Consider the following 21385-nt stretch of genomic DNA (forward strand, 5'->3'; position numbering starts at 1 on the left):
AGTGCCTTGCACATAGTAAGCGCTTAATAAGTGCCATTAAAAAAAAATTGAATAATGAATGGCACTCAAAAGTACAGTGTAGACACTATAGCTATCCAATACTTTGCCATTCCTTTCTTTTCAGCCACTTCAAGTCCTTCCATTTCTTCTTTTTTCATATTCCTTTACCTATCTCTACCGACAAGGATTTTTCCTAGTTAAGCACTGTGAATCCGGCAACATCCTGATTAAAGAGCTGTGCTCTCAAATTGTGCTGGAATCAAAGCCATCGTCCTTCACTCAATCATATTTATTAAGAGCTTAGTTTGTGCAGAACACTGTACTGAACACATGGAAGAGTATACTATAACAGAGTTGCCAGACATATTCCCTATCCTGCTCCGTTCACAAGCTGTTATTCCTCCTCATTTTTCCTTCCCAGTGTGTCTTACCAACTGTCCACCTTTTTATTGTGAGTTTCACTCTTTTGGAGAGAAGTGACCACCACCTGTGGCCCATGGGTCTACAATGTATACCTGTTATGGACAATTGTCTTTCAGTGGCCTACTCGCAGTCTGTAGATAAGGTACAGGAGGATGGATCCACATCTGGAGAGGCCGGGGGCGGGGAAGGCCCTGCCCCCATGGAGAAGCCCTGGACTCCATGGATTTTTCACTGGTCTGGCTTCTGACTGTTGGCAGTGATTGGGGGCCCACAGTCCTGTTTGCAGAGATCAGTGAAGCTTCTTGGTGCCACACGTCATCTTCCCATTTACACAAATGGGCAAATTGGTATTGGGCTAGAATCAATCAGTCAGTTAGTGGTATTTATTGATCTCTTCCTGGGTCAGAACACCGTGTTAAGAATTGGGGAGAATACAATTACAATAGCTGGGAGACACAATCCCAAAGAATGTACAGCCTACAGGAGTCACACATTAAAATAAATGACAGATGGGGGAAACAGTAGAGTATAAGGACATGTCTCTCTCTCCCTTCTCCAGCCCATACTTCACTCTGTTGCCTGAATCATTTTTCTGAAAATACTTTCAGTTTTTATCTCCCCACTCCTCAAAACCCTCCAGGTTGCCCATCCACCTCTGCATCAAGCAGAAACCCCTTAGCCTCAGCTTTAAGGCCGTCAATCAGCTCACTCCCTCATATGAATTTCCTCCAACTTTCTTGGCCAAAGAAGAATATGGGGGGCAAGGAGGAAGTAGGGTGGGAGACGGGAATGGCTCAGAATATATGTGCATTTCCCCTCCATCCAAGTTTAAGGCACCAACTGTTGAAGGCTACTTGAAGCCAAAAGTTACTTATGTGTCTGTTTTGCCTGGGTTTTTAGTATAGTATTTTTTTTGTCTGCCTTCATTGTCTTTTGGGACTATACCTACATGCAAGACACTATATTCCAGAAAAGTTTTAAAAAAATGTTCTTGCAAGATGGGCTATTTTCTGAAGCATTGGACTTTTTGAAATTACACACTTAAAAATACCATAGCATAGTCATTTTAAGAAGGCAACACAGTTTATCAGAAAAGTGGATGTAAAATGTATAGAGTTGTCCTATGTGTATATCTATATGTATTTACAGTACCTGTATTTCTTGACTGAATCATGGCTAAATGACTCAATAACACTCTTAAAATAGATTTAATACTGCAGTCTCTGGGTTTGACCTGTTGAATTCTTGAAAACAAATCCTCAAGCACAGCTTTCTCAGATTATTAGGAAAAGTATAACCTTTGTTTCTACCCTGGATTTGTTCTCAAACCATTAATACAGTTGGGAGTGCATTTCAACTATCGGTTGCTCCTTCACCCGGCATATAGTCTCACTAAAATGCCCATTAAAAGGATTAAAATCGCTGCTATGAGCACCAATCCCCGCCAAAGGACTAACTCCTTCAGAGATAAAATTTTCACATCCTCTGCACAGGGCAGTGAAAGTGGGTCTCCCTGCTGGCCCTCACCGCACTTCACAGCATCTCTCAGCAAAATATCTCCATCGTTTTCAGAGACCACTGCAAGACATGATACAGATCACTGGGATTAGTTTCAGTCAGTTGCAAAAACAAGCATTTTTTCTTACTTTCCTGTAGGGAAGCATATACTGCATGGAAATCGACTCAGAAAGGTGGTGCTGGGGAGAATCCAGGGAAAGGAATCATGAAGGAGAAGGGGCTGGGGAATATGATGTTGATTGGCAGGAAATTAAAGGGATTCAGGCAGAACTAATCCAGGGAAGGCAAATCTCCCATGGAACTACGGCTTTGTGAGTGGACCTTCCTTATGCGACCCTGAGAGGGGCTGACCACCTCTCTTTAAAAGGGGGAGCAGGTCACTTGAGCAAGTCTGGTGGTTTCCCACAACCAGGGCTAAGTCCAGTGGGTGAGAGGAGGTCGGGAGTCATACCTGAAGCAGCTGGGCTCTGATCGACAGCACGGTCGTGCTTCCAACCCCCAATCATTTTTAGTTTTAAGTTGGTGCGTTCTTGAGCCTGAAAACATAAACTCAACATGAGCTGCTAAAATCCCTCCCCTAAACAGTTTGTCAAGTCAGTCAGTGAGCAGTATTTACTGAGAGCCCACTGAGGGCAGAGGACCGTAACCAGTAACCAGGCACCCTGAAGGATGGAAAAGGATGAAGAAACTTCTGGTTTCCACCGTCAAGGCACTTAGAATCTAATAGGGACCAAAAGACGAACTCATGAACAAGTTCATTTGAGAGGCAAGAGAGAAAATAATAACATAAAAATGTCTTGTTATAATGAAAAGTTTTGTGGCAAATATAATGAAAATTGTGGCAATTCATGGTCAAGTGCATTGGTTTCAGCCACAGTGTCAGAACCTAAGTTTAATTCTGGATAAAATTCAATTATTGAAAAAGCCTTGTTAAAGATAAGGATCAGGGATTCATTTATGGGGTGTGTATGTCAAAGACAATATCAGCTGATCACAACTGCCTGCATTAGCCATGTGGTATTTTATTTTCAATGACTTGCTCCAGGTTTCAGAGAGGTACCCGTATCTACTAAGGGGTCCCTGGAGGGATTAGACTGAAAACCTGGATTTTCACTGATAAATTTCCATCAGCGAGGCCAATTTGAAAAGCTGACTCCCACCATCCACTCCTGCAGCTCACAGGGCTAAAAATTCTCAGCAGGGAAGGGCTAAAGTTACACTGGCTCATAGGGAATGAATGATTCTCCCAGTTCCTTCCAGGTCAGTTAGCAACTCAGTTTAACATGGGAGGTGGGGTGGAAAAATGCCCTCAGCTTTTCTTATCTCTGGATAAACACAAGACAGTGACCTCAGTGCTGCCCGTTTGGCCCACTACACCAGTACTACATTTACTAAAAAAAGAGACAGATTTGTAATAAAACAGAAAAGTCTGGCCAAGAACAGAGAGAGGGAGAGAGTAAATCTGTTCTTGTTTATATTCTTAGGATGGAAACATGAGAAAATTATTTTTTTTGGAATGCGTTACGGGCACCATTACCTCTTCACAGGCCTTTTTCCAATTCAGCCGGGTAACAAAGCCCAGAAAGCAAGCCGCTTGCAAGACGCAACAGATCAGTATTCCCAACCACAGACCTAGAAAATGGAGATAATGAAGAAGTTTCAGGTCATGCGGGCTGATGAACACCTTTGTGGACCCCCCGTCCCTCTCTGTCCCTCTGGCCTGAGGTTTTGCTTCCACTGGAGTCTGGGCTAGTAGTAGCCTGCTGGCTTGGGGTAAGGATCAGGTTGGGGATGGAAGGCCCTGATTTTTTTTTTTTATGGTATTTTTTAAGCCCTTATTATGTGCCAGGCACCGTACTGAGCGCTGGGGTAGATACAAGCTAATCAGGTTCTCAGCTAATCACAGTCCTTGTCCCACATGGGGCTTACGGTCTTAATCCCCATTTTACAGATGAGGTAACTGAGGTCCAGAGAAGTTAAGTGCCTTGCCCAAGGTCACACAGCAGACAAGTGGCAGAGTGGGGATTAAAACCCAGATCCTTCTGACTTCCAGGCGCATGCTCTATTCATATAGGTCACATTGCTTTTCACCTGATTCTGGCGTCACCAGGAAGGCCTCGAGAGCTGTGTGGCCTCACTACCCTGCAGCTCTGCACAAATAAAGGCTTCCCTGTCCACCCCAAAATGCCTCATCATCATCATCAATCGTATTTATTGAGCGCTTACTATGTGCAGAGCACTGTACTAAGCGCTTGGGAAGTACAAATTGGCAACATAATGCCTGTGTGTATATGCGCGCACACACACACACACACTCTCTCTCTTGCACACACACACACATTTTCTCTCTCCCTCTCGGCATTTTGGCCCCAGATCTAGTCAGATGGGGAAACATACCAGCTAACCCATTATTACAAACTTCCATCAGCAGCACAGCGATAAAAATGTTCCACCAGAAGGGATCAGTTGCCGCTGTTTTTCTCTGGATGTGGAAAGAAGTCCAGTTAGGGCCTAGAACAGGACTGGTTTATTTATGCCACTAACCAACCTATACTCGTCACTGTGATGGAAACTTTGTGTCCTTTAGCCTGTACCTTTGCAAAATAATTGTTCATTAGCACACTTTCACTGAAGAGTCACACCACATAGTTCTACTCTCCTGTTAGCATGTAAGTTCTTTATGGGCAGGGAATGTCTATATGTTAACCTTCCCAAAAAACCTAGTAGTAAATAATAATAATTATTTATTAAGCACTTACTATGTGCCAACCACTGTACTAAGTGCTGGGGTGGATGCAAGCAAATCGGGTTAGAAACCGTTCCTGTCTCACTGCGGCTCACAGTCTCAATCCCCATTTTACAGATGAGGCAACTGAGGCACAGAGAAGTGAAGTGACTTGCCCAGGGTCACACAGCAGATGGGTGGCAAAGCCAGGATTAGAACCCACCACTCTGACCCACTGGCCTGTGCTCTATCCAGCACACCATGCTGCTTCTCAGAATGCTGCTACCATTGTTACTACTATCGGTGCCCGAGCCGAGCAAGAACTGCCGGCTATAGCTGCAAATTGGGACTCCTGAATTCTACTTCCAGAAGCCCTTAGGGGTTCTCGGGAGCAGAAAAGAGTGGCTCTTTTTGAGCAAAAGTTTCATAAGGATTAGGCGGTAAGAGGCAAAAGCTGAAACAGTGCCAGGCACTGCAGATCACAAACACCACAACAACGTAGTGACCGTGACTATGGGTTCTCATTGGCCTTTTTAGGCACACATGTACCCATAGATGAAGAACCATCAGTGGCATAATAAAAATAATAACTGACAATTGTGGTATTTGTTAAGCACTCACTACGGGTTAAGCACTGTACTAAGTTTTGGGATAGATGCAAGATAATCAAGTCCCACTTGGGACTCACACTCTAAGTAGGAGGGAGAACAGAAGAGTCACCATTTGCGGATGAGGGAAAGTGAAGCACAGACAAGGTAAGTGACTTGCCCAAGGTTTGTAGCAGAGTCAGTATTAGAACCCAGGGTCTCTGGCTTCCTGGCCTGTGCTCTTTCCACTAAGCCACAGCATCTTCTGCAGGTACGGAGGACAACCTTTACAGCACGAAGGTTAGCATTTCTATCGTAGTCATGGAATGATGAGCTCCTACGGAGCATTTTAAGATGCTCAGAGAAAAGGTGTTAACAAACGATGCATCGTCATTTTGGCAGCACTTGGGGCATGTCAATGTAAGGAAAAATTTCAGAATTTCTTAAAAGAGTGAAAATTTGCAAGTCAGAATACACATTTCCCCAGGAAATGGCTGCAAAAAATATACCTGTCACTCCAAGTTTGGTCATGAACATCAGTGATATCCCAATGGGGAGACCGACAACATAAAATCCAATGGCATTGAAGATGGCCCCAATCTTCTGATTTCCTGTTCCTCTTAAAATCCCACCAGATGTGCACTGTAAAATACAATCATGGAAAAGAGGGTCACATCAGCAATTTAGCATAAATTATCCCCCAAACACCTGGATTAGGCTTCCCGTCCCCATGAGGGTCTCAGAAGTCTGATTTCCTATTGTAAATCTCTTGGTGTTACTGGAGTCCAAGTGTTTGGGGATTTGACTGTTCCCAAAATGACCTGTACTGTGTTGTTCTTCTCATTTAGTCCCTCCTCCCTTTTGTATTTTATACAGTCGGAAAAAAAATTCATTGAAGCACCCCAATCCATCCCCGAGGAAGACTGCAGAATACTCACAGAAAAGCCATCAAACAGGTGGGAAGAAGCATAAATTGGAACAACCTGAGCAACCAGAGCAATAATTTCACTATTAGGAAAAGAGAGCGGGAGTTAGTAACTTAAGGGCCTACAGGTGACCTGGTTAGGGCACCACAATAGGGGCTTTTGTGGGGGCAGAAATTGAAGTTCTCCAACATTTGGACTCTGGTCATTTGGGAGGGAAGACTTGTCATCAGGTCCAATGAAAAAGCCAGACTTAAACTTTCAGTTTAGGCTGACATTTCACCGAACACCTTGTTCTACATCCCCTGGAGACAGTGTTTAATAATAACAATTATATCATTGATATTCTGGTATTTACTACGTGCTGATGATGCCAAATGTTACATTAAGTACTGGAATAAATACAAGCTACGCAGACCAGGCACGGTCCCCGTCCCCACAGAGCTTATGATCTAAGAGGTAGGGTGCCTCCATTTTACAGATGAGGATACTGAGGCTCAGAGAGGTGAAGTGACTTGCTCAAGGTCTGTGGAAAAACTAGGATATCCCCGTTCTACTTCATGTATATCCCACTTCAGAATTTCTGTTCTGGCCCTAGGATTATTGGTTTGTTTGTTTTTTCGGTTTTGCATTCCTTAGGATATCTTTCCTAATTTATCCAAATGTTTTCCTAAACTACCTCACTTCAGCTGCTGCTTCTTTATGCGCTTAGCTAGTACTGTCAGCTTCTGCTTTCATAAAAGGTCACCGGCCCAAGGACTGGGTTGTAGACTTGGTTTTTTTTGTTTTCAGATTTACTTCTCTTTTCCCTTCATGACTATGAATTCTGCTTAGTAACTCTTGATTTGTCCTTCCATTTCAATGAAAGATCGGTCCAAGTTATACATTCCTACTTCCCCACCTCTATTATTTGTCCTGAAAAATCCAATGTATTTCCAGCCTCCTTTATTTTCTAAAGTCCAAGGCTGAACTTTGCTTGTGTTGACCTTTATTTCTCTTTCTTGTCTCCCTCTCCCCGCTGCTTTGGGCGTCAACATTCTCTAGAATGGCTACCTCATAACGGATATCAAAACTCTTTCACTGGAGACCAGGGGTTTAGTAACTTCCTTTTCCAATTTCCACTCTTGTAAGGTCTGTTCTGCTTTTTGGTGGGCAAGATTTTCTCTGTCATTGGTATATCCTGGAAGGATCTAAAGCTGCCTCTCTGTTTGACTCATTGTTCTACCTGGAAGGGCCTTGACACCCCCACATTCCGTTCAACCGCTCGCTGCAGGTGGTCACCCAGGCTTGCAATAGCTTTCTCCAGTTTTATTGGCACCGTTCAGCTTTCCTGTTCTTTCCCCATTTCCTTTCTGGGAAGAATTATTGAACACCGTCTTCAGAGCTAAGTGTGGAAAATATTTTTTCCTGGGGAATTGAGTGGGAAAGGGAATCGGCTCTTTTGCTTTTGCCTGGCTTTTGAAACTGCAGTTCCCGTACGAATTAGCGTGGGTTTGGGGAGTTTCAGAACTCACCTGTCACTGGTGAAAATGTACCCAACCACATCCTTAGAGCTGGCAAGGACAATGCACATGACTACAGCACACAGCTCTGGAAAACAGGGGGTGGGAGACAACTAGAGAAAACTCTGTTTTGGGAGCGTCTGCCATGTCCTCCCCAATTCCGGGTCCCCCGCCGTCTTTGCCCCCACCACACCTTCCTGATCCGGCTAGTAGGAAAGTGGGGTCAGTTGCCCAGATCCTGCCCCTCCAATGTTCCAGGACGAAGAGCTTTGGTCATACGAGGAGGGAAGGGAAGACTTGAGATAGAGAGAATCACAGTATCGATTGGGATTCTCACTCCAATACTTCCGCTGACAAAGATGTCCACCCCCAGGGCACTAGCGCATACTGATCTGACCCTTCCCCCATCACCCTTTCCCTTATTTTTTTTTAATGGTATTTGGTAAGCACTTACTCTGAGTCAAGCACTGTTTTAGTTCTGGGGTAGATACAAGATAATTAGGTTAAACATAGTTCCTGTCCCACATAGGGCTGACAGTCTAAGTTGGAGGGAGGAGGATTTAATCCCCATTTTTCAAATAAGGTAACTGAGGCAGAGAGAAGTGACTTATCCAAGGCCACAAAGCTGGAATTAGAACCCAGATCCTGTGACTCCCAGGCTTGTGCTTTTTCCACTAGGCCATGCTGCTTTTCCAGATGGCAGGACCTGGGGCCCAGACCAAGCATAAAGCCTAACCCCTCTCATTACCCTCTTCCTCCAGCACAGCTCCGAACAAACAGAGAAGCAGTGGGACCTAATGGATAGAGCACAGTCAGAAGGCACTGGATTGTAATCCTGTCTGCTGGTGACCTCGGGCAAGTCACTTAACTTCTCCCTGCCTCAGTTATCTCTTCTGTAAAATGGGGATTAAGACTGTGAGCCCCATGTGAGACATGGACTGTGCCTGACCTGATTAACTTGTATCTACCCCAGTGTTTAGTACAGTGCACTTAACAATACCATTAAAAAAAAAAAAGCAAATCCAAAGAGACATCATGGGTTGAGAAGGAGTGAGAGCAAGTGTGGTTTTCCTTAGACACGCATCCCTCAACTGACTACTCCGAAGCTCCCCGGGATAAGGGAACGGTTGGATCTCTTGGCTCTCTAACACACAACCAAAAGCACCTGCGGTCAGCAAAGCAACAGCAGATGACCTCTTTGCCTGCTCCATCTCCCCAGCTCCCAGCGCGTTGCCCACTCGGACGCTGACGGCCACGCTGAACCCCGCAGGGATCTGAAACCCAGATGAAACCAGCAGGTTAGAAGCTGTAAAAGAGCGGTAACTGAAGTGACACTACACTCCGGCCTAGGAAGCTCTATCTACTGAAAAGAGGTCAGTGAGAGATTTACGCACTTCAGTCTTGTCATCCCCGGAATTGGGGGAAGCTCGGGAGATGTAGGGGAAGATGGGGAGATAGATAGAGAAGCAGCAAGGCCTAATGGACAGAGCACGGGCCTGGAATTCAGAAGGACCTGGGTTCTAATCCCAACTCTGCCACATGTCTGTTGTGTGGCCTTGGGCAAATCACTTCACTTCTCTGAGCCTCAGTTACCTCATCTTTAAAATGAGGATTAAAACTGTAAGCCCCATGCGGGACAGGGACTGTGTTCAACATGACAACCTTGTATCTACTCCAGTGCTTAGTACAGTGCCTGGCACATAATTAGCACTTAACGAATACCCTTAAAGAAAAAAGATAGGCTGGGAATCTGTTTTTACTTAATGGACTTTATTCTCCACTCTCTGCGGGAAGGAGGCTCGGGCATCCTTGCCAACTGGGGCATCAGACAAATTTCTCCATGTCTACGGGTTTTCCCCAGTCATTCCACGTCTAATGCCGATCTGGGATCTTCCCTTTGCTGTGCTGGGCTTCCACAATGGCTTAGTGGACTTTGCTCTACGAAATGTCAATGAAGCTTAGTCTTTCAAGTTGATCCCATTAAGTCCTGCTTTCCACAGGTGCCCAACCAGGTGTCTGCAAACCTTAAATTGCAGAATTGCTGGACTTTCTGAGCAGGGGGGTGATGCTGAGGAAGAGGGAGGGGAGGACTTTGAGCTGAAAGTCACATGATGCAACCCAGACTGTCCCAAGCAGAGGAAGGTCTCTTCACCCTGTTTCTCCTAGCTGTCCTGCAGCCCAAACAGAGCAGCATGGAGGCTGGGGTTTGGGAGATGGACCGGGACCCTAGAGGAAGAGTTTTACTCCAGAGATACGATGGAGGTAGAGAAACGGGGAATGGGGGTGGGTAGACAGAGAAGAGAATGTACAGTTCCTCTGCCAAGATATCCGCCCCAACCTCGGCCCCGCAGCACTTAGGTTCATCAGTCAGTCAATCAATCAGTTGGATCTCTTCAGCGCTTATTATGTGCAGAGCACTGTACTAAGCGCTCAAGAGTACCATATAGCAGAGTTGGTAGACACAGTCCCTGCCCACAAAGACCTAGTCGGGACGGAGAGACAGACATGAATAAAAATAAATACATTTCAGATATGTACATGAGAGCTGTGAGGCTGAGGGAGGGATGAATTAGACTGTGGGCTTTTAGACTGTGAGCCCACTGTTGGGCAGGGACTGTCTCTATATGTTGCCAATTTGTACTTCCCAAGCGCTTAGTACAGTGCTCTGCACACAGTAAGCGCTCAATAAATACGACTGATGATGATGATGATGATGATGAATGAAGGCCACAAATCCAAGTGCAGGGGCGACCTAGAAGGGAGTAGGAGATGAGGAAACGAGGGCTTAGTCAGGGAAGGTCTCTTGGAGGAGATATGGACATATGAATTTACCTACAGAGTACATATTATAAATGATTTATTTATATTAATGTCTGTCTCCACCTCTAGACTGTAAGCTCACTGTGAACAGGGAATCATCATCATCATCAATCGTATTTATTGAGCGCTTACTATGTGCAGAGCACTGTACTAAGCGCTTGGGAAGTACAAATTGGCAACATATAGAGACAGTACCTACCCAACAGTGGGCTCACAGTCTAAAAGGGGGATGGGTCTGCCAACTCTGTTGTACTGTCCCAAGCACTTAGTATAGTGTTCTGCACACAGCAAGCACTCAATAAATACCATTGATGATGGTACACAACAGTGGAGATTCTTCTGGGGCTTCCTTTGGCTCCTGTGCTTATCTCACCCCCAACATCGTGAGGGGAAGCAGGAATCCGAGCCTCTCCAGAACGTACACCTTTATAGCACTTGGAATCCGGCACCCAACATAAACTCAGGCTTACCATGTACACAATAGTGGACAATTCATACACAACACTCTGGGCTCCCAGCTCCACCATACTGATGGTGCCTGATGGAGAGAAACGGTTATCTCAGAGGGGTGAAATGCACAGAATCCCCAGTCCCCGGAGGGGCGTCTGCCCTTCACCCCCACCCAAATCATCACCCTGGGCCGCACTGACCACTGAGGAAGCTCCCAATCTCGTAGGCCCACCACTCGATGCACAGCATGAACATGCCGGGGATGGCCAGGCGGAGAAAAGAGCCCCAATCCTGCAGGCACTCCCAGGTCCACCCTGAGGCAAGAGACCAGAGTGACTCCTGGAAGATTCTCCGAGGCTCCCGTCCATTCCCGCCCGGGCCGCATCCAGCCAGGGGAGGTCGGCGCGAGGGCGGCTGCTACCTCCCCACGTTGCCCGGTGTAGCTTCCTCCAGAGGATGTAGAGGAAGAGGAGGAGAGCCAGGATGAACTGGGAAATGGAATTCGCCAGAGCCGATCCCCTGGAAGGAAGAGTTGCAGTCACAGTTGGTTCAGGTGCCTTCGCCGTTTCCCAGCTCCCACGGGTCCCTTCACTGGGCCACACCTGGCGGGTGGGGGAGACTCACGGGCAATGCACTGGCAACACTGGAGAAGCAGTGGGACCTACTGGAAAAGCCTGGGGCCTAGAAGTCAGAGGACCTGGGTTCTAATCCCGGCTCTGCCACTTGCTTGCCTTGTGACCTTGGGGAAGTCACTTCACTTCTCTGTGCCTCACTTTCCTCAAATGTAAAACGGAGACTCAATACCTGTTCTCCCTCCTACTTGGACTGGGAGCCCCAGGGGGAAAAGGGATTCTGTTCCACATGATTAACTTGTATCCATCTACCCCAGGGCTTATAACAGTGCTTGACACATAGTCAGCACTAAACAAATACTACAATTACTTTTAACAGGCCATAAGGCCTTTCTGCAGAGCTCACCCAGAAGAACATCAGCCTCCCACCCTTGGCCACGTTGGTCAGAGGTGCTGGCCCAGAGAGGCTCTGACCCAAAGGGTTCAAGGGACCAGCCAGTGGTCTTGGTGGGCAGCACCAGGCCTTATAATAATTTTGGTATTTGTTATGTGCTTACTATGTACTAAGCGCTGGGGTAGATACAAGATAACCAGGTCGATCCCTCATGGGGCTCACACAGTCTAGGTAGGAGGGAGAGCCTGTATTGGATCTCCATTTTACAGATGAGGAAACTGAGGCCTAGAGAAGTGAAGTGGCTTGTCCACGGTCACGTGGCAGACAAGTGGCAGAGCTGGGATTAGAACCCAGGTCCGTGCTTTTTCCACTAGGCCTCGCTGGCCTTAATAATAATGGCATTTATTAAGCGCTTACTATGTGCAGAGCACTGTTCTAAGTGCCTTAATGAAACAACCCCTCTGTTTTCCACATACTGCTCGCATGGTACTTACAGCACCCCTAGCTTCAGCTGGTAGAGGAAGATGTAGTTGATCAGGGCATTGAGGATGTTGGCTATGATTCCGATGACAATCTGGGGCAGAACTATTCTCTGGAACAAGTAAACAGAGGGAGCTACTTACCTCTAGGATGCAGTGACTAAGTGCTGGGCCCTGTAGAAATATTCCCAGGACATTTCCCCAGAAAACATGGGCCAATTTCCTGGCTTACCCTCAAGTCTCTAAGGCTGGGCTGCTGAAATGGCAAGCTGCAACCATCCCACTGAGGATTTCATCTCGCTTGACGCTACTATCTCTTCTTCTGTTTCCCCACTAGACAAAGAGGTGGGCAGAGTGCCTATTCAATTGTAAATTCAACTATGTATTTTGACTACTCTAGTTGAAAATGTTTTTATGTCCATCTCCCCCACTAGAGCGAAAGCTACTTGTGGGCTGGGAATAGGTCACTTCTTTTGCACTGTACTTCCCAAGCACCTAGTACAGTGCATGAATACCATTGATTGATTGATGGCACCAAGTGGGTGCTCAATGAATGCTAATGCTGCTGCCACCACCACCACCACTACTACTAGTATTACTGCTTCTACCACTAGCCTCCATCTCCTGGGCTGCAATCTCTGCAGAGGTAGTGACCACAGAGTTGACCACCTGGCAGTCTGGAGGGAAATTAGCTGAACCTCCATGTAGCTCTTTGTGTTCTCCAGATGGCTGGAGCGGCAACTTTATGGTTTGGTCATCCCGGAGGGCTCCACCAACTGCTACATGATGAGACCCTAAAATGTCATAGATCTTGGGTGAGGCTTAACCATTGACACCTTGGGAATTGCTCTGCCTTGGATCAGGGGCCAGAGAATCAAAACATTTGATTCTGCATCTTGGATATGCAAAGTTTTATGAATTTGAGCAGTAGGGAGCAAAGGCCTGACTAAGATAAAAATTATTTTGCACCCCCCCCCAACAATGATGCACTTTCTAACCACAGCAATTCTTCTGTGCCCCTAGACTTACACGCTCTATTGGTTTTTTTTTTGGGGGGGGGGGTTATGGTATTTGTTGAGCAGTTACTATGTGCCAGGATCTCTACTAAGCACTGGATAGATACCATCTAATCAAGTCCCTGTCCCACAGGGGGCTCACAGTCTTAATTCCCATTTTTCAGTTGAGGGAATTGAGGCACAGAGAAGTGAAGTGACTTGCCCAAGGTCAACAGCAGATATGGTTAGATCTGGGATTTGAATCTAAGTCCTTTGACTAGGTCTGTGCTCTTTCCACTGGCCAGGTAGTATGAGTGTCGGTAAAGCTAAGCCTACAGTTGCCCAACTGTAAACCTTTCAGAATGTCTCCACCTCAAGGAAAATGTCCTGGGATTAGGAGGAAGGGACCAGGGTGGGAAAGTGCCGTAAATCGGGAACATCCACTTGAACCCTAATTTTATCCTGGTGCCAATCACCCTCTGAATGACATGGCTACTGTATACAGGTGGAGCATCTAGACGTGTGCTAGAAGTCTCTGGGTTTTCTCAGAATGTAAACTCGTTATGGGCAGAGAACATGTCTGCTAAGTCTGTTGTATTCTATTCTCCCAAGTGCTTAGTACAGTGCTCTCCATATAGTAAGCGCTAAATAAATATCATTGATTGACTGACCGATTGATTTCCTCCATTGGACTTGCTCCTTCTCTCCTTAGAAAGTCACGCTTGTCCAAACCGAGCTCACACTTGGAGGGGAAGCAAGCTCAACGAATCCCGGTCCTACCTAATTCCTCCCCATCCCATCTCATCTGTTCGCCCCAAGGGGAGGATGATCATTACCTGGTTCTGCAAATATTTAACCTGTAATACATAGAGGAATGTGGCCTGTGAGGAAACAAACAAAGGGGAAATGTTAATTCCTGCTCTTCCCGGTTTGGCTTGAGACAGGGAGGGGAGACCTTAGCTAAGTCCTGCCTGTCAGTCTGCTCTTGGCCTTGGGCAGTCCCCCGGGGCTATACATCATGCCAGCGATGCCAAGGGGACAGGCCTTGGAGGAGGCTGATCTGTGTTCCTGGGGGCATTTCCTGCTGTAACTGATTCCTCAGGTTCCATGTCAGACTTGCACTGTCAAGAGGGGTTGTTTCCATTCCCACAGGAAAAGTCCCTGTTGCAATCCGCAGGGGTCAAGTAAAAAATTTTCCTTTTACTCTACTCCTGCATCGCTCCCATCACCCACCCTCTCTGCCTGCATTACTTTTTAAGCTCATCCTTCCTGACCCCATTCCTCATCTGCCCCCTCTGCCCTCCCTCAAACCCTGATTTCTGACCACACCTCTTCCACACACTGCCTCTGTTTCCCCTCCCCACCCCATCCCAAAGTGACAGGTCGTTGGAGGGGGTGAAGGGGCATGGATTCAGGATGATGGGAGAAGGGCCAGGGGTGTGACTGGGCTTGGGACAGTGTGGGGGGGGGCCTGAACATGGTTTTTATAAAAGGCAGTGGGGTGGAGAGTGGCGCAAGAGAGGAGAGGGAGGGGGGAAGAGGGTGAGAGATGGGGAAGTAAAAAACACACTTACCTGGCCCTACCTGATGACTACAGGGAGTATCTTACTGGGAGTTTCTTGCTGGGAGATGCAGTTATATCCAGCAAGTTCACTGGATTTAATTTTTCACTGCTAACCCAAACACACAGTTCCAACTGAGCCAGCCTCTGGGGACGGGAGATCCCTCAATTTCCCAACTAAACCCAACTACCATTTCCCCTAGATTTGCAGGTAAAGAACTTATTATTCTGTCCCCACCTATTGCTGCTCTGGGCCTGTCCCTGAGAATTCAGAGGCTCCAGATCCACTTTTCTAAAGATGTGGCCATTTGCCACATCTGAATTAAATGACAAAAGGACTTCATCCTGGGCTAGAGGTGCCAGCCTCTGGGTGCCAGCCGGGAGGGGTGGAATCAACTACCCCTATCAACTACGGTGGCACATCTTGCTCCCATGAGGAGCTGGTACCTGGAACCTAGGACAGAAGAGTCAAAGCTCTCCAATGTGGCCTAGTGAAGAAGGACCTGGCTTCTAATCCTGGTTCCACTGCTTGTCTGCTGTGTGGCCTTGGGCAAGTCACTTCTCTGTGCCTCAGTTTCCTCATCTGTAAGCCTCATGTGGGTCAGGGACAGTGTCCCACCCGATTAACTCACATAATGATAATGATGATGGTATTTGTTAAGCGCTTACTATGTCCCAAGCACTGTTCTAAGGGCTGGGGAGGGACAAGGTAATCAGGTTGTCCCACATGGGGCTCACAGTCTTAATCCCCATTTTACAGATGAGGGAACTGAGACACAGAGAAGAGACTTGTCCAAAGATAAGTGGTGGAGCTGGGATTAGAACCCAGGACCTCTGACTCCCAAGCCCACGCCCTTTCCACTAAGCCACACTGCTTCTCTGGCAGTGTCTGGCACATAGTAAGCGCTTAACAAATACTACAATTATTGTTATCCTGCCCCTGGTATTTCCTGGGCACTATGTTGGACCCTTTTATTGGGCAGAGCGGGTAGGCTCCTTCTTGAATAAGCCCCGCTGAACATAAGCAACACTGGATGAACCCCACTGAAGCAATGCTGTTTTTTGGGTTGGTGGTCTACACACAGAATTCCGTTCCTTCTCTCTGCCAATGTGAACTCCACAAAATGGGGCTCTGGTGCTCCGGGAACTTACAGGAAGAGCAGGGATGAAGGTCATGACATAGATCTGGGTAAGCCTATGGAAAAAGAAAAGGAAGTCAGAGGAACTGAAAAACTCTCACACTTCTGGGGCTGATGCTTCATGGCCTCACGGCCGAAAAGCCACCCTTGCTCATTAAACAAATGGACTGAGTTTCATATAAAGCCTGCCTTCAAAGTTGGCATTTCTCCCCAGATCCCAAACTGATAATAGTAAGAATTGTGGGGTGTTGGTTAAGTGCTTAATCTGGGTCAAACACTGTACTAAGTCCTAGGCTGGAGCAATCAATCAGTCGAATTTACCAAGCCCTTACTGTGTGTACTAAGCATTTGGGAGTGTACAATATACAAATAATTAAATTATGGATATGAACATAATCGATCAGTCATACTTATTGAGCTCTTACTGTGCAAAACACTGCACTAAGAGTACAGTATAACAGAGTGGGTAGATATGTTCCCCGCCCCCTAAGCGCTTCCAGTCTAAAGGAACATAAGTGCTGGGGGGAATCTTCTTTTACCTTTTGGAGAATCAGTGTGCCCAGTAGGCAGATTCAGCTCCGTCACCCCAAAACGTTCCCGGGCCCCCAGCCAGGCAAAGGTGCAGAGCTGGAGCTGGGCCAAAGCCCTCTGGCCCTTATCAACATCATCATCAATCGTATTTATTGAGCGCTTACTGTGTGCAGAGCACTGTACTAAGCCCTTGGGAAGTACAAATTGGCAACATATAGAGACGGTCCCTACCCAACAGTGGACTCACAGTCTAAAAGGGGGAGGGAGGCAAGGCCTCTCTGGCCTCTCTGGCTCTCCCCCCCCAGGGTGCTCCCTGTCCATCCTGCTGGGACTGAGGCCTAAGCCTAAATTTGAGCTCATCCAATGCCTCACCTGGCCAGTTCCGGATCCTGCTGGAGGAGCAGCAGGATGCTCTCGGTGTTGATGAGCAAGGCCCAGCAGGGGAAGCAGCAGAGCAGCAGGATCAGGATTCCCCTCTGCAGGACAACCCCCACAAGCTTCAGGTTTCTGCTGCCGAATGCCTGAGGTAATAATAATAATAATACATAATAACTGTGGTATTCATTAAGTACTTACTCTGCATAGTACTAAGTGCTGGCGTAGGTACGCGGTAATCAGATCAGAAACAGGCCCTGTCCCACGTGGGGCTCGTAGTCTAAGTAGGAGGGAGAATAAGTCATCATCAATCGTATTTATTGAGCGCTTACTATGTGCAGAGCACTGTACTAAGCGCTTGGGAAGTACAAATTGGCAACATATAGAGACAGTCCCTACCCAACAGTGGGCTCACAGTCTAAAAGGGGGAGACAGAGAACAAAACCAAACATACTAACAAAATAAAATAAATAGAATAGATATGTACAAGTAAAATAAATAAATAAATAGAGTAATACATATGTACAAACATATACATATATACAGGTGCTGTGGGGAAGGGAAGGAGGTAAGATGGGGGGATGGAGAGGGGGACGAGGGGGAGAGGAAGGAAGGGGCTCAGTCTGGGAAGGCCTCCTGGAGGAGGTGAGCTCTCAGCAGGGCCTTGAAGGGAGGAAGAGAGCTAGCTTGGTGGATGGGCAGAGAGAGGAGGGCATTCCAGGCCCGGGGGAGGACGGCGGGACAGGCGAGAAGGAGGCACGGTGAGGAGATTAGCGGCAGAGGAGCGGAGGGTGCGGACTGGGCTGTAGAAGGAGAGAAGGGAGGTGAGGTAGGAGGGGGCGAGGTGATGGACAGCCTTGAAGCCCAGGGTGAGGAGTTTTTGCCTGATGTGCAGATTGATTGGTAGCCACTGGAGATTTTTGAGAAAATCTGCGTCATAACTTAGTGACAACCAGTATGGCCTAGTGGAAGAAGTCCAGGCCTGGGAGTGAGAGGACCTGGGATCTTACCCCGGCTCTGCCACTCGTCTGCTGTGTGAGTCCAGATGAAGAAACCGAGGCACAGAAAAGTGAAGTGACTTGCCCAAGGTCACACAGTAGGCAAGCAGCAGAGCAGGGATTAGAACCCAGGTCCTTTGATTCCCAGGCCCATGCTCTTTCCACTAGGCCGCATTGCTTCTCCAGTGAAAGCAAAGGTTCCTTTCTGGTACCTAAGGTCTCTGATCAGTGCCCCCCTCTCAGGGAGAACAGACTCTTCAAGCTTCCTCCCCCTCAGCAGCGGCCAGAGCAGGCAGGGCCGGCGCTGGCCCAGCTCTGGGTCTGGTGAGCTCTCTTGACTTGGCAGAGAATCCTCTGGTCAGTACCATCTGTGCAACCACAATGGCAGCTAGTCCCTCCACTGCTACCACCAGCTGCATCATAACTTAGTGACAACCAGTATGGCCTAGTGGAAAAAGCCCAGGCCTGGGAGTGAGAGGACCTGGGATCTTACCCCAGCTCTGCCACTCGTCTGCTGTGTGACCGTGGGCAAGTCACTTCACTTTTCTGTGCCTCAGTTTCTTCATCTGGACTTATTCTCCCTCCTACTTAGACTACGAGCCCCATGTGGGACAGGGCCTGTTTCTGGTCTGATTATCGCGTACCTACGCCAGCACTTAGTACTATGCAGAGTAAGTACTTAATGAATACCACAGTTATTATGTATTATTATTATTACCTCAGGCATTCGGCAGCAGAAACCTGAAGTACTTAATGAATACCACAGTTATTATGTATTATTATTATTACCTCAGGCATTTCACTTCACTTCTCTGTGCCTCAGTTTCCTCGATACCTGTTCTCCCTCCTACACAGACTGTGAGCTCCATGTGGGGTATTTGTATCTACCCCAGACCTTAGAACAGTGCTTGACATATAGTAAGTGCTTAACAAATACCACTGGAAAAACAACAACAACAACAACAAAAAGCACCCAAGAGGTTCTCAAGGGCCCCTATCTGGAATTGCTGATGAGGGTGGAAAAAAAAACATCACCTGGCCACACTGGAAACTCCTGTCACAAGCCTGGAAAGGCCAGTTCTGGGTCTGGGGCAGCTGGAGGCCACCGACCTCTGGCTTCCACCCCACCTCTCCCAGGATTGTGCTCCAGGCAGGGACAGCAAGAATGGCCAACACTTGCTGCCCCACCCTGGGGGCTTCTTTCCCTACTTCCCATCTTTTTCTTTCTCCCTTTCCACCTTCCTCTTCCCCCTTCCTCCTTTAATGAGTCCCTCCTTAAGCTCGTTGGGATGTGGAAAGCTCCTTTTATCGTTCTCTCCCAAGCTCGCAGTACAGTTATCTGCACACAGTAAGCACTAAGAAAATACCATCGATTGATTGGAGCCAAAATCCAAAAAGTATGACCGTCCTGCCAACGTGGGACGTCTAGTCACTTTGGAACATGAATGTTATTGTGTTTTTTTGGTACAGTATTTATTAAGCCCTTACTAGCTGCCAATCACCACGCTAAACCCTGGGCTCGATACAAGAGTCTGTTATGGAAAAGTCCCTGTCCCACACAGGGCTCACAATCTTAGGTGGGAAGCAGTGTGGCCTAGTGGAAAGATGCCAGGCCTGGGAGTCAGAAGGACCCCAGAAGTGAAGTAACTTGCCCAAGGTTACGCAGCAGACAAGTGGCGGAGCTGGGATTGGAACCCATGACCATCTGACTCAACCCAGAGATGTAAGGCAAACATGGAACCCAGGTAAATCCCCACTGAAATGCCCTTATTCTGCGCAGAGTGGATAGGTTTCAAATCATCATCATCAATCGTATTTATTGAGCGCTTACTATGTGCAGAGCACTGTACTAAGCGCTTGGGAAGTACAAATTGGCAACATATAGAGATAGTCCCTACCCAACAGTGGGCGCACAGTCTAAAAGGGGGAGACAGAGAACAAAACCAAACATACTAACAAAATAAAATAAATAGAATAGATATGTACAAGTAAAATAAATAAATAAATAGAGTAATAAATATGTACAAAAATATATACATATATACAGGATATATGTATACATATTTCAAATGAATCCTGGATGAAGAAAATTTCTACCCACCCACGGGTCTAGGGAAGGAACATGGCTGAGTGCTTATCTTTCCCGCAAGTGTGGGACTTCATTTCTCGAAGACTCCCACTGAGGCTAGAGAAAGGGAGGGGCACGAGGCGAGTCCGGGAGAAACTTTCTTTGGCGTTTGTACTGAGGCCGGGTCTTCCAGGGAACAGAAAAATGTTTTCCTCCTTAGGTGTTCAACAATAACCTGACAAGGACCCAGAGCAAACACTGGCCTCCCAGCTCCGACGCCCAACACTTGGGAGACATCAGCCCGGCGGCCCAAACCTTGGCCGGGCATCGCGATCCTAAGCCTGGAGTCAAGTTTCTCTCAAGAGGCAAGTCATGCCCGGGGCCCTCGGCCTCCTTGTTTGAAAAGCAGGGAACAGTCTCCAAGCCTGACGCGGGCTCTGGAATTAGCTACGTCAGCCAGCCTGAGGCTCGCCGATGAGCTCGAAATCTACAGACGCGTAACTGTAGAAATAGGCGAACACTAAGAATGGAATTGTAATTTATGTAAAAGAGAAATGAGAATGCAGATGGTGGAAACCCATGAACGTTCATTTATGGAGGTTGACCGCACACAAGGGCTATGGGGAACTTAAGTGATGGGAAGGACGGGGGAAGATAGAGTTAAACTGGGTAGGCTCCTTGGAAGAGGTGGGTTTAGAAGCAGTGTGGCTCAATGGAAAGAGCACGGGCTTGGGAGTCAGAGGTCATGGGTTCAAATCCTGGCTCCACCAATTGCCAGCTGTGTGACTTTGGGCAAGTCACTTAACTTCTCTGTGCCTCAGTTACCTCATCTGTAAAATGGGGATGAAGACTGTGAGCCCCCCAGGGGGACAATCTGATCACCTTGTAACCTCCCCAGCGCTGAGAACAGTGCTTTGCACATAGTAAGCGCTTAATAAATGCCATTATTAGTAGTAGTAGTAGTATGTTGAGGTTTAGAAAGATGGCAAAGGCCTGGTTTGGTGAGAGGAGGTAGAAGGTCACTACGGCCTGTAAGACAAGAGGGTAATGAGTGAATGACAGTAATCAGCAAAGGCTCAAAGTTCTGCGCACAGTGGAGGCTCAGTAAATCCTGTGGACTGACTGACTGAGTAGCCAGGAAGGTTTCATCTCAAGCTCTCTTTCCTTCTCTAATAAGCTGTGAAAATACCAGAAAAGATCAGAGATTCTTGTCTTTGGAGAGGCTTGCAATCCCCCTGGGACTAGGTGGGAATCTTCCAGAATCCTTGAGGGGGAGGTGGGAGCAGTGAGAGGCTTGAAAGACAAGTCCCAGAGGCAGCCCGGAG

General features: G+C 47.3%; 1 protein-coding gene across 3 annotated transcripts in view; it reads right to left on the reverse strand.

Annotated features, from left to right (window-relative positions):
• Positions 1-791: 791 nt before the first annotated feature.
• The window catches only part of SLC47A1 (solute carrier family 47 member 1), a 34405-nt gene continuing 13811 nt past the window's right edge, over positions 792-21385 (reverse strand). For all 3 annotated transcript variants that reach the window (XM_038759578.1, XM_038759579.1, XM_038759580.1), the window contains 14 exons: positions 16992-17140; positions 16102-16144; positions 14225-14269; positions 12409-12506; positions 11370-11467; positions 11149-11262; positions 10969-11036; positions 8844-8952; positions 7691-7766; positions 6192-6261; positions 5763-5895; positions 3479-3573; positions 2393-2477; positions 792-2001 (listed from right to left, as the gene is read on the reverse strand). In XM_038759578.1, coding sequence (XP_038615506.1) covers positions 1796-2001; positions 2393-2477; positions 3479-3573; positions 5763-5895; positions 6192-6261; positions 7691-7766; positions 8844-8952; positions 10969-11036; positions 11149-11262; positions 11370-11467; positions 12409-12506; positions 14225-14269; positions 16102-16144; positions 16992-17140 — 1389 coding nt within the window. In that variant the 3' untranslated portion in view covers positions 792-1795. The remainder of the gene's footprint in view (positions 2002-2392; positions 2478-3478; positions 3574-5762; positions 5896-6191; positions 6262-7690; positions 7767-8843; positions 8953-10968; positions 11037-11148; positions 11263-11369; positions 11468-12408; positions 12507-14224; positions 14270-16101; positions 16145-16991; positions 17141-21385) is intronic.

Source organism: Tachyglossus aculeatus, chromosome 17, assembly GCF_015852505.1.
Source record: "Tachyglossus aculeatus isolate mTacAcu1 chromosome 17, mTacAcu1.pri, whole genome shotgun sequence".
Lineage (NCBI taxonomy): Eukaryota > Metazoa > Chordata > Mammalia > Monotremata > Tachyglossidae > Tachyglossus > Tachyglossus aculeatus.